Source organism: Sminthopsis crassicaudata, chromosome 1, assembly GCF_048593235.1.
Source record: "Sminthopsis crassicaudata isolate SCR6 chromosome 1, ASM4859323v1, whole genome shotgun sequence".
In the NCBI taxonomy this organism is placed as follows: domain Eukaryota; kingdom Metazoa; phylum Chordata; class Mammalia; order Dasyuromorphia; family Dasyuridae; genus Sminthopsis; species Sminthopsis crassicaudata.
Genome location: NC_133617.1, coordinates 398,157,331 through 398,170,993, shown reverse-complemented (window position 1 = coordinate 398,170,993; position 13,663 = coordinate 398,157,331). Strand labels below are relative to the sequence as shown.

Below are 13,663 nucleotides of genomic sequence, written 5' to 3'. Positions count from 1 at the left end.
ATAATGAATTTAAAGAATCCAGAGAAACCTGGGAAGACATACAATGGTTCAGAGTGGAGTAAGGAAAACCAAGGGAAAAAATATACAATGACTGCACAGGGTAAATGGAAAGAAAAATAAAATCAAAGTGAATGCTATATAATTATAATGTCCAAAGCTAAGCTCCCAAAACTGCATTACTTCACTGGAGAGTTGGGAGGCTATTGGTGTGGAATGTCACGTGCTATCAGACCTAGTTAATATATGCAACTAATATATAAATATATTAATATATAATAATTATAAAACATAAATTTGTTGGGTTTTTTTTTTGTTTGTTTTTTTGAGGCTGGGGTTAAGTGACTTGCCCAGGGTCACACATCTAGGAAGTATTAAGTGTCTGAGACCAGATTTGAACTCTGGTCCTCCTGAATTCAGGGCTGGTGCTCTATCCACTGTGCCACCTAGCTGTCCCCCATAAATTTGTTAAAGTGTCGGGTTTCTTTCTTTATATTTGTAATAATCTCACTTGTCTAAGCTCACTTGGTGACAAGTAGTAGAGTAGAGGGGTTAGAATATATTCAGGAATGAATGGAATATTAAAACAAAAGGCATCAACAAGACTTTTTTTAAGTGTATATAGCACTGGAGGAAAAAACAAGTAGGAGAAGGCATTGATTCTAGGGGCTCCAAAGCTACTTCTCCCCATTAAGTCTCTGGACGATCTTGATTAAGTGGCAGGGTAAGATGAAAAGAGCAATGGCTCCGACATCAAATCCTATCTCTGACATGCTCTATAGAGCCTTTGGCTTTATTCAGCCTTCCTTGCTAAGTTTCCCCATGTAAGCATTAGAGGACTGGACTAAAAGACCCCTGAGGACCCTTCCAGTCTAGATCTAGAATCCTGCGATGTCTTCAGCAATCTCTAGATCCCTTCTTGCTCTTAACATTCAATGGAACAAACATAACAACACATAAATATATATTTATTTTCCTCTAGAACAGTGGTCCTCAAACTTTTTAAATAGGGGGCCAATTTACTGTTGGAGGGCCGGACTATAGTAAAAACAAACCTCACGCTCTGTCTCTGCCCCTCAGCCCATTTGCCAAACCTGGTGGGCGGCATAAACGTCCTCAGCTGGCTGCATCTGGCCCATGGGCCGTAGTTTGAGAACCCTTGCTCTAGAAGAACTAGAGCAGTGTAACAGAAAGCCAAGCAGATTTGGAGTCAGAAGATCTGGCTTTGAGCCATACAATGAGCAGATAAAGTCCCCAGTCTGAGGTTCACTACTCTCATTTGTAAAATGAGAACATTTACATTTCCCTACCTACAAGTGCTTTGTAAACCTTAAAGCACAGGAGAAATTAATATGAGTAACTGGTTCCAAATTTGTTTCCTAAGGCTGACACTCAATTTCTGAGTCTGTCCTTTCCACATTCATGTTCTGAGCTCAATGTGAGAGAAAAAGCCAAATTGGGGATCCCAGCACATGACCCACTCCCCAGAGAGGGCACACTTTGACCAGGCTTACCTATTCCATGTTTTCTGAATTCTTTTACCACTCCTAGACTTAAGATGTATGCAACTTGTGTATCAACAGAGAAGTGTGAGGCTAGAATATCTCCGTCCTACAGAGAATTTAAAAAGAAAAAGTTAGGTTAGTCCTAGAGGCAGACATTCAAATAATGGGAACTGAAATAAGAGGAAACTTGGATTCAAATCCTGGTCCTGATGCTATCTGTGAAACCTTGGACAAAACTTCAGTTTTCTTATCTATAAAATGCGTACATTACCATTTATAATACCCACTTTAAAGTATTATTTTGAAAAAAGTGCCTTGTAAAGTATAAAGAGCTTTATAGTCATGAAATATGGCTACAGCAACATTACTTCAAATTTTATTGGTGCCTCATCTACCTTTTACACAAGGAGGACACTTGGCCTCAGAGGGTTAAATGACTTCTAGAGTCATTAGAAAATACTGGTAAGTACCACTGGCAGAATCTGAACCCAGGTCTCTCCCCTGATTCCATGCCCAGTGCTCTCCCCACGCTGTCACTCTATCATTCTATTTATCTACCTGCCTTTTCCACTGTTGTAATGTCAGGGAGAACATGACTTTACCAAGGGGTCTTCAGGGGTCAGAAAGCAGATGCAACCCTGGGACAACCAAGAAGACAGCCCATTTGACACAATTCTTGTGTTTAATGGGAAAAGAGGAATGTTTCTCTGTCCTTTTTTAACAGAAAAACATGGACAGGAAAATGCTAGCTGTTTGGTTTGGGGTGTACCTAATTCAGACACATAGTGGATTCATTTATGAATCACATCTAGTCGCCCTCAAACTTAAGAGGAGGCCATCCAGAGAGATCAAAATGCTACAAGGACTTCTTCTAAGACTTCTTCAATGTCTTAGAATTTAAATCCCTGCACCTGCTCTGGAGTGATTTCATTTCAAAATCTGAGCCAACAACCCTTGGGTGCCAATAGGGGTTACAGAGGCTTCAAGGTAGGGTGGAGAAATCTCCAAGTCACTTAACCTCACTAAGTTTTGATTTCCACATGTACAATGGAAATGATACCTGCAAAGTAAGATTCCTTGCTGCCATAAGGAAACACTTTACAAACCATAAAACACTATGCAAATGTAAGATATTAATAATACATTTTTGAACCAACTACTACCTATAGGAAAGAACAAATAATGGCTCTCCTCCTCAGGACCTGAATTATTAAAAACAAACAAACAATATAAACAAATAACCAATACAGAAATACAATAATTACAAAAGTAAATACTGAAAGTCATAACATGAATAGAAATTTCTTATTTAGTGTCTATTCAGGACAGAATGAAAATGGAATTTTAAAATGAAAAAGAAAACTTTTTTTTTTTTTTAAATAAGTAAGGACAACAAAGGAAATCCTCCTGAAAGACCTAGGCTCTGGGAAGGCTAATATGATAGACAGGATAAAGAATTTAATGCAAGAAGTAAAATCACAAAAAATTTTATGTCTTGAAAATGTCATTGACTTGTTTCTAGTACATTTTGACTGTTAAAACCCTGTCATCAAGAAACAAAAACCCATACCTATACCCACCTAAGGGGTCAATAACATACTGAGTTTAAAACAGGGGAAAAAAATTTTATATCAAACTCTACAAGTTATAATCTGATTCCTCAGACCAGAAGGTCAATTGCAACAACCAAAAAGCAAACAATGATTCTATTGGAATCTTTCTTGCCCTTTCCATATAAAGGGAAGAAAGGGGAAAAGCATTATTTTTTATTCTGATGTGTGTTTATATGTGCTACACAAAAGCTCTAACTTTGGTAGGTTCTAGCAAACCAGAAAGGTTTCAAATATGGACTGACTAGCAGTAGATTGTTTATCTTTTATCTAAGGGTCAGTTTAGCTGAGTGACAAGACAACACCAGAATGTGATAAAATATTTCTAGTAGCTCATGACAACTTGTTTTCTAAGAGAATGGAAGACATGTTCTCAACTTCCAACTCCACACCCCTCCCTTCTCCCACTTTTGGACAAAATAGAAAATATAGATTTTTTTTGTAGTCAAATATTATTCTCCTTACCTCTTTATGTACCTTTGTTCTACTTTTTATTTCAGCAACTATCATACCGACAATGGCTCCTCTGTAAGTTGCAGCAAGGGAAAAAAATTTCTTATTTGAAGTGATATCACGATACCATGAATCAGGGTACCTAGAGAGAGATCCAACCAAAGATCAGTGTTCTGGCAGGACTGGACCTCCCATCTGGACTTCTACATTAGTTTGCTGGTGCGTCTGTCTGCCACAAGTGTCACCCCACTCTAGACCATCCTCTACTCAGTTGCCAAAGTGACCTTCCTAAGGCATAGGTCACCCCTGCAAGTCAAATTTCAGTGGCTCTTAATAATCTCCAGAATCAATTATGAAACTCTATATTATGCTTCCAGGGCCCTTCATGAACTGTCCCCCTCCCCGCCATCCCACAGTTCTTCCAGTTTCCTTGTGCTTTATGCTCCCCATCTCCTCTGCAATCCAGCAGCATCCTTGAAAAGTCTCACACAAGGCATGGCATCTCCCTACATTTTCACAGGCTCCCTCTAATGCATGGAATTTTCTCCTTCCTTAATCTTAGACTTTGGCTTACCGAGCTTCCTTCAAATACAAGCTAAAATTCCATCTTATACAAGAAGCTTTTCAGAATCCCTCTTAATGCCAGTTTCTTTCCTTTGAGATGATTTTCAATTTATACTGAATATCTCTTGTTTGTAGTGCATTTGTCCCGCCCCTCCATGAGATTGTCAGCTTCTTGACAATAAAGACTGTCTTTTTGTTTCTGTTATATGGAAAGTACTGTACTAGTACGTGGGGAGATATCTCTGCTGCTTAGCACAGTGCCTGGCACATAGTAGGTGTGTAATAAATGCTTACTACTATGTATTTAAGATAACATATGTTATATTCATTAGAGAAATATGCCGTTATTTCTGCCTACTGCTTTTAAATAAAGATTATATTGATATATCAAGTTTTGTTAAATTAGATGATTATAATTTTCTCTATGCCTTTCATTTACTCTGTACTTAGACATCCATTATTGACTTGATAGTCAATGTAATCTTAAATTTCTCTGAATACCAAAGTAGTACCTCCTTTCTAATCCTTGTTATTGGGCCCCATACTCAAAATATTTGAATCTATTTGTGATCTCATTGATATGCTATTCTCTCCAACAATGTAAGCTGCCACTCACCCACACATCTTTATGCTATATGTGACTTGTACAGTCCTCTCCCGAAAGAAATCCACCCAACCTAAGATAACAAGGGCACTGGTGGGAGCTCTGGGATTGTCCACTAGTAATACCTCACTATCAGCATATGCCCAGTTCATTTTTTTCACTACACATTAAAACAAAAGAGAACATTGTCATGTGTCCAGCAGAACATTAGGGAGGATTCAAAATATGTAACAATAAATTACCAGATCAAGAAAGTATATATTAGTAGAAGAAATTAAATGCATGAATGTGCATTTTTTTCTTTACTTCCTTGTAAATTGTTCTTTGCTTCTCTGCTGCATACCTTATTTATTCTTTTCCCCCCAGTTGTCTCCCCCCCACTCTCAAGCAAGCTACAGTTAAGAAAAATATATTTATGCATACATGTTGATAGACCCACAAACACCCTCTACACACACACACACACACACACACACACACACACACCACCCCTTTGTCTTTCCTGTCCCTGCTCCATAACTTGACTTTCTTTAAGTTAAACCCAGGGATCCCTCCTTTGTCGTCTTCCCTCATCCTTTGCTTCTCCATCCCTCCCAACTAACTTTTTTATAGATTTTGAAGGTAGCATGTTAAATCCTTGATGGCACGTGTGTGTGTGTGTGTGTGTGTGTGTGTGTGTGTGTCCGTGTAAAATGTTGCCTACTGAACCCATTCCTGATGTGAGTAGATTTTTCAGAACTCCTCCCCACTCTAATACCTCTGTGTCTATTCTTCTGCACCTCATTTGTATAATACCTTAACTCTGCCAATCTTTCTTTTGAGCTACTCTGCTGTTGATGGATATATGGAATACATTTGCCATGTTTAAAAAAAAAAAAAAAAAAAAAAGCAATTTGGCCATGTTTAGTTTGTCCATCCATATTAAGTTCCTTAAAACTGATCTTTGATATTGGCTTTTATATGCTAATTTTTCTGTTAAATCGGGTTTGGTTGATTAAAAAGTCCTGAAAATCTGCAAGTTGGTTGAATGTCCTTTTTTCTCCATTCAAAATGATAATTTTGCTGAACATGATATTTTTGGCTTAGTTATTTTGACTGGCAGGAGATATAATTCCAGGACCTGCAGTCTTTTATTGTAGCTTATGATAAGTTTTTTTATAATTCTAATTGTTAACTCCAACATATTTGAATTTTTTTTTTCTTGTTTCTTGCAAAATTTTCTCTTTGATCTATGGGTTTCGAAATTTGGCAAATAATACTCCTGTGTGTTTTCCACAAAGGATCTCTTTGAGATGGTAATTGGTGAATTTTGTCTAGTTCTACTTTCCCTTTGGGTTCAATTTTTTTGAAATATTTCCTGCATTATTGTGTCAAGGTTCTCTTTTTGGTCACTTTCTGCTAGTCCCATTATTCTTATATTTTCTCTTCTTGATCTGTTCTCCAGACTTGTCATTTTTCTTGTAAGATGTTTCACCTTCTATTCTATTTTTTCATTCTTTATCATGTTTTATAATTTCAGTGAAGACTGACTTCCCTTTGCCTAAATATAATTTTCAAAGAGTTATTTTCATATTTGTGAAGCTGTATCTCCTTTTCTAGTTGGTTAACTTTTTTTCCCCCATAATCTTGTTTTTTTTGGATGTTTTTAAATTTTTAAAACAATTTTTTTGGGCTTTTCCTCAATATTTTTCATTTGATTTTTAAATTCTTTTTTGAGTTATTCTGTAAATTCTCTCTGAGCAGGGAGCCATTTCATGTTAGCCTTTGGGGTATAAGTTCTTTTTATCAAAATGTCCTCCTCTGAAGATAAATCTGTCTTCCCTGGTTCCCAAAGTATGCTTTAAAACAAAACTGGGTGAAATAGCTTGCCCAGGGTTACACAGGGCGAGTCTGAGGCCAGATTTGAACTCAGGTCTTCCTGAATCCACAGGTACTCTATCCAATTTGTGACTTAGTTGCTTCCTTGCCTTACTTTTACAGCTGTCTTTTGTATGTTGTTTCCTCCCTTCAGATTGTAAGCTCCTCAAGGGCAAGACCTAGCTTTTTCCATATATTTATATTCCCAGTGTTTAGCAAAATGGCCCAACCCAAAGAAGTGTAATTTATTGATTCTATCACCCAGCTTTCCAAGAGACTTCTCCAAAAATTTTAGAAAGAGCTTTAGAGATTATTTCTTTTATTGATTCTATCTATCACCCAGCTTTCCAAGAGACTTCTCCAAAAATTTTAGAAAGAGCTTTAGAGATTATTATTTTTTTATATATTCAATTTTACTAAGAGAGAGGTTTTAAATGTTTCCATACAGCATATAGCAATTTTTTGCTTTCTCTCACTATAATTCTGGGTTCAGTGGTTGTATTCATTTCCATGTACAGGCCATCTGATCCTCTCCAAATCATCTTTCACAAATTGTGTACTTTGACACAGCTCTGATTAAGTCACTGTACTGTAGGAACTCTTCTGCCTCCATCTAGTCTACCTAATACCACCCAAACTCCTTAGATTTTCATGGTCAGTCCCAGATACCATGGCAGCACACCACCTTTCCAGTTTTATGCCACCCTACTTTGTTCTTCCAAATTGTCTTCTACCTGTATGGATGTAAGCTTTCCTGCATTACCACATTTCCAATAGCCAGGAGATGATTTCTTTTCTATCTCTGCCTGCTAAAAGCTACCTCATCAAATCTTATATATCACTTTACTCACATTTTTTATATATTTACTAATCTATGTCATATGTATATATGCCCTATCTATATCATTAGAAGAATATAAACCCTATGAGGCCAGGGATTATTTCTCCTCGATGCTTCCTATATTCTCCAGGTACTAATACGGTGCTTTTTACACAGCAGAGGCACTTAATATAAATGGGTATTCTTGAATTTAATGGGGAATATGCCATTATATCACCTCTTCCCTTTGAGTAAGGCCTATACTGCTAGATCAAATAGAGTATTAAAGAGTTTCTGTGCTTGTCCACACTAAGTTACACTATTGCCATTATTTCTAAAGAATTTTTCCCTATAACCAAAGGTATAAATATTTTTTATCCTTTCTTAAAGAATGTGCCCTTTTATAAAAATAGCTAACAGGTGCTTAACAAATACTGGCTTTTGTTGAATAAATCTGCTAGTGAATAACCTTCCCAAATTTGTTAAGCTATTCTCTTATTTCCTTAATGACCCAAGTGCCATATTTTTGACACTATCCATTGATCTCCGAATCTTCCCCAATAATAGGCTATGATTTAGTGGCAGACAGCACTGTAAAGGGGAAAGCCTTGTATCTGCACTTAGAGGAACTGGATTCAAGTCCCCCTGTTGTGTGACCTTGTTCTACTAGTTGTGTTCTAGAGCTGTAGCATGAGCACCACAAGGGGTGAGGGGAGTGGGAATGAGAAGCCAGAAGCAGTGTGGTCCTTCAACTAGATGAATAGTTAGGGAGTTACATAAGAGAGTTTGATGACATCTTTAGAAGATTTTATAAAAGGACCACATGAAGACAGTCCAACATGGAAGAAGTGGAGAACCAGTTTGGCAGCTATAGGTAAAGGTGAGCTGGCTCTCAGTACATGTCCTTTCTAGGCAGATGGGAGTGTAAGCTATCTGAGGAATGTGGGTGGAGGACCCACTCAAGAGTGAGTCAAAGAGTCAGAGTCAAAGAGAAAGGTTCCAGAAAGTTATTGGAAAGAGATTTTCAAAAGATGTTTAAATGTCTTCAACCTGGCATTGCACAACTATGTTACAAACAAACTAGCCTATGTGACAGGTTCCCCTGGGTGCAGGTCAAATTCTTTATAATTTTGTGTACATCATTTCCCACATGTGAAATGCCTTGGCTTCCCCCCATCTCAGCTTGTGGATCTTCCCAACCTCCAAAACTCAGCTCACAAGCCCCTGCTTTCCAAAGCCTTTTCTGATTCCCAAAGAACCTTCCCAAATTTGTTAAGTTATTCCCTATTTGCAGACAGGGATCCAAGTGCCAGATTTTTGACACTATCCATTGGTCTCTGAATCTTCCCCAATAATAGGTTATGATTTAGTTGGTTTTAGTCAGACAATATAATGGGGATGGGGGTGGGGTTGGGGAAATATGTCTCTCTTAAGAAACCTTTTAGGAGAGGAGGTACAATATAGTGAAGGGAAAAGGCAACAAAAGGGAAAATAAGAAACATGCATTAAGCCTCTAAGTGCCAAGCACTGTGTTAAGTGCTTTCAAATCTCAAAAAGAAGAATGGATTGGAAATTAGGAAAACTGGGTTTAAGTCTCAGTTTTGCTGCCAACTAGCCATGTGATTAGAAGCAAATTACTTCAAACTCAATTTTCCCTTCTGAAAAATGAGGGTTGGATTAGATCAAGAGTTCTTAAACTGGGATCTACAAACTTGTTTTTTGCTTTTAAAAAATATTTTGACAGCTACAATCCAATATAATTGGTTTCCTTTGTAATCACACATACATACACACACTTTTGGCATTTTCAAACACTGTTCTGAAAAGAGGTCCATAGTTCTCAGTCCATCCCTCTGCCCAGAAGCCAAAACAGGTCAAGAATTTCTAAACTAGGTAATGTATAAGGTCCTTTTGGGCCCTATATTCTATCTTCTTCAATCTAAGACCTATTCTAATGTTGTGTGTCTCCCCAATTCCTTCTAATTTATAAATCCCAAAGATGGGTTATAAATTCAGATTTTACTTACTCAATTGGGAACCAGTCACCACAGAGCTGCTTCACTGTGTCTATGTCATCGTGGCAAAGAAGCCGTAGGTTGACCTCACTAAGTGCACTGGAGGGCACTTCCTCTGTCATTCACGCCTAAAATTAAAGGGCAGTAGATTAGAAAGAGGAGAATAGCTAAAAATACTGCTACTTGATACTTCCCCATTTTCCCCAAGCTTTTTTAGACTTTTTAAAACAGATTCATACAGTTGGCTCAATACATAGAGCACCAGCCCTGAAGTCAGGACAAACTGAGTTCAAATCCGGCCTCAGACACTTAACATGTTCTGGCTGTGTGGCTCTGGGCAATTAACCCCAATTGCCTCAGCAAAAAACAAAAAACAAAAACAACCAAAAAACAGCTTTGTACAAATATGTAAATATGTTTAGAAGAACTGCATGCACATATTTAACTTATATTGAATTTCTAGATAGCATACTGGTGTGAATAAAGGTTATATCCCATCCTTCCTCCAAGAGTAGTCCATCTAAAACCTGAATATGCCCTAGAATCTGTTATGTGTATTATATTTAGACATTATACTCATACACATGTGCATACATATACACACATAGTGCCTGACACAGTTAAGCATTTAATATTTACTGACTATTGATCATATTTGTGTGTACATACATATAAATATGGCAAAGGCTGGTTTTAAAAATCAGATCTTTTAATTCTAAATATAACGAATGCTCTTTTACATATACATATTTTTCTTTCACAAGGTTTAAGGGTGTGGCTTTTATTCACCAGTATTAATATGGAACCTTTTGGAACTTCCTCAGTTGTAGAATAAGAAAAAATAAGTTTAGTCTTCTCTAGATTCACTTCTAATCTTAGTTCTATTTTACAAAAAGGTTTAAAAAACAAAATAAAACAAAAAGAAGCAACCATACAAGCCTGTCTAGTTCTGAAGAGCATGGCATCTTTCCAGGCCCCTAACAACAGTTATTGCTGGGAGAGAAGCAGACTCAGCTCTCCACAGCTCAGATAAACAGCAACTTCAAAGCCAATACAACAGCCTCAAGCAGGAAAAAGGGACTGTACTTGCAGGATCTCCAAGAGAATTAGAGCTGATTTTGTATTTTAAGAGATTGATTTCTATCTAGTAAGTCAGTCTTTCTTTTTTTTGGTACCAAGATCTCAACAAGGAGGTGAGGGCCCTCAATCAGAATTTTCCATGGAAAACAAATACCACTTTTCCCAAGTTAACATCATATGTTTTCAATCAGTCCCTGTAATCTAGGTCAGTCATGAAGGAGCCACCCGTATTTTGTTACATAAAGCAGGACACTGTGTTATTCTAACCAAAGTTAGAAAATGGATCTTACTTCCTTTATAAGGGCCAGGACAAGGCAAGAAAGCAGTGGTCAGGAAACTACAGATGGGAGACTTGCATTCTCTCTCAGAAATCTTTGTTGATTTGTTAAGAAACAAAGTAAATATTTTTGGCCTAGGCATTCAAGGCTCTCACTTAACCTGCAATCTACCAGTGCAATCTTATCTCGGACAATGTCTACTTCACAGAATGTACATTTCAACCTACCTAGGTAACTTTCTATTCCTCTTTCTCAATCTGTGCTCCATCCAAGGGAAGGACTGGTGGGCATAAAGTTAATAAATGAGGAAGCCAAGATTTTCAGCTCAGTTTAAAGTGTTTCCCATTATACCACATCCCTCAATGCAAAATATTTCAGTCCATTAAAAACAAAAACAAAAAACATCTGTTTATTACTACCTAAATCAAAGTTTATATTCTACTTTGCTATGTAAAGCATTTGGAAATTGAGTTTTTGATCCAACTTTCTTTTAATAAATTATTTCTTAGGTCAATAAGCCCTAGCAGTTTCCAAAACACAGGATAACAGAACCAGAGCTGAAAGGAACCTCAAACCTGTCCATCAAACCATAGGCATTGATTAAGCAAAGACTACATGCCAGACAAGATGCGAGGCACCAAGAATATAAAGACTAAAACTCCAACAGTCCTGCTTTGAAGGAACTTACATTCTATCAGAGAAAGCAATATGTATGCATGAAAGTGAATAAAAAATATATTCAAACTAAGTATAATGTAATTTGTCCCACTTCTATTTTACAGAAGAGGACACTGAGGCCGCCATGGAAATTAAGTGATTTGTTCCAGGTCATAAAAGTGGATATGCAGCAACAGGATATGAACCCAGGTGTCCTGACTTGGGATCCAGGGATCCTGCTCCTCCCCCCATATCAAGCTGCACTCAACCTATTCCTCATAATCATCTCATGGGATTGAAGACGAAGGAACTAGCCTCCCCTATTACACAGAAGAAATAGAGGCTCAGAGCTAAATGATTTGCCTAGAATTAAATAGCTAACAACCATGAGAACCCAGACTTGAAGTTAGACCTTTGTAATTCCAGGTCCAATGATCTTTCCACCATACCTCACCACATCAGAAATTACGGCATATTACACAAGAGCCAAGTCTTCTGACATGTCCTCAATCTCACAGGTAGGAATGGCATCCCAAATGGAAAGTCAGACCCAATGCTATCAACAAACAATTCGTTAAGCTTCTACTATGCCAGGTCCTGTGCACAGATCTAAAAAAGGCAAAATATTTAATGCTCTCAAGGAGCTCACAATTAAATTGGGGGGGAGGGGAAGAAAGATGGGAGAGGGAAGGAAAAAGGGAAATAGGGGAGAAGACAAGACAATTAGGTATAAATAAGATATTATATGCAAGATAAATTGGAGAAAATTAGAGGAAAGGCACTAGTTTTAAGGAGGACTAGGAAAGTTTTGCAGAAGATAAGATTTTAAGTTGAGATTTGAAGGAAGATAGGCAAGGCAAGAGATTTGAATGTCTTGTGTGGGGATCATCAAAGAGGCCAGTGTCACTAGGTCATTGTGTATGTGGAATAATACTGTGAGTAAGTACTAATGGAGAAATGACCAAATGCTTCATTAAAAAAAAAAAAAAAATCTCACCAACCCAGCCCTGTCAACTCTTACATTTCCTTACAAGAGTTTCAGATGCTACCAAAGGAGAGTCAGGAATTATATGAGCAAAATTACAAAACACTTGCCACAAAAATAAAGTCAGATTTAAATAATTGGAAAGACATTCAATGTTCTTGGATAGGCCGAGCGAATATAATAAAGATGACAATACTCCCCAAACTAATCTATTTATTTAGTGCTATACCAATCAGACTCCCAAGAAACTATTTTAATGACCTAGAAAAAATAACAACAAAATTCATATGGAAGAATAAAAGGTCGAGAATTGCAAGGGAACTAATGAAAAAAAAGTCAGAGGAAGGTGTTCTAAGTGTACCTGATTTAAAGCTATATTATAAAGCAACAGTCACCAAAACCATTTGGTATTGGCTAAGAAATAGACTAGTTGATCAGTGGCATAGGTTAGGTTCACAGGACAAGATAGTGAATAAAAATAGCAATCTAATCTTTGACAAACCCAAAGATCCCAAATTTTGGGATAAGAATTCATTATTTGACAAAAACTGCTGGGAAAACTGGAAATTAGTATGGCAGAAACTAGGCCTGGACCCACATTTAACACCACATACTAAGATTAGATCAAAATGGGTCCAAGATTTAGGCATAAAGAACGAAATCATAAATAAATTGGAGGAACATGGGATGGTTTACCTCTCAGACTTGTGGAGGAGGAAGGAGTTTGTGTCCAAGGGAGAACTAGAGACCATTATTGATCACAAAATAGAACATTTTGATTACACCAAATTAAAAAGTTTCTGCACAAACAAAACTAATGCAAACAAGATTAGAAGGGAAGTAACAAATTGGGAAAACATTTTTACAGTTAAAGGTTCTGATAAAGGCCTCATCTCCAAAATATACAGAGAATTGACTTTAATTTATAAGAAATCAAGCCATTCTCCAATTGATAAATGGTCAAAGGATATGAACAGACAATTTTCAGATGATGAAATTAAAACAATTTCCACTCATATGAAAGAGTGTTCCAAATCACTATTGATCAGAGAAATGCAAATTAAGACAACTCTGAGGTATCATTACACACCTGTCAGATTGGCTAAGATGACAGGAACAAATAACGATGAATGTTGGAGGGGCTGTGGGAAAACTGGGACACTGATGCATTGTTGGTGGAGTTGTGAAAGAATCCAACCATTCTGGAGAGCAATCTGGAATTATGCCCAAAAAGTTAT

The 13,663-nt window shown here is 37.2% G+C and overlaps 1 protein-coding gene across 2 annotated transcripts in view; it reads right to left on the bottom strand.

Annotated features, from left to right (window-relative positions):
* The window catches only part of NAA60 (N-alpha-acetyltransferase 60, NatF catalytic subunit), a 55,908-nt gene that overhangs the window by 14,767 nt on the left and 27,478 nt on the right, over window positions 1-13,663 (bottom strand). For both annotated transcript variants that reach the window (XM_074279976.1, XM_074279977.1), the window contains exons 2-4: window positions 9,438-9,553; window positions 3,578-3,707; window positions 1,512-1,608 (exon numbers count right to left, since the gene is read on the bottom strand). In XM_074279976.1, coding sequence (XP_074136077.1) covers window positions 1,512-1,608; window positions 3,578-3,707; window positions 9,438-9,547 — 337 coding nt within the window. In that variant the 5' untranslated portion in view covers window positions 9,548-9,553. The remainder of the gene's footprint in view (window positions 1-1,511; window positions 1,609-3,577; window positions 3,708-9,437; window positions 9,554-13,663) is intronic.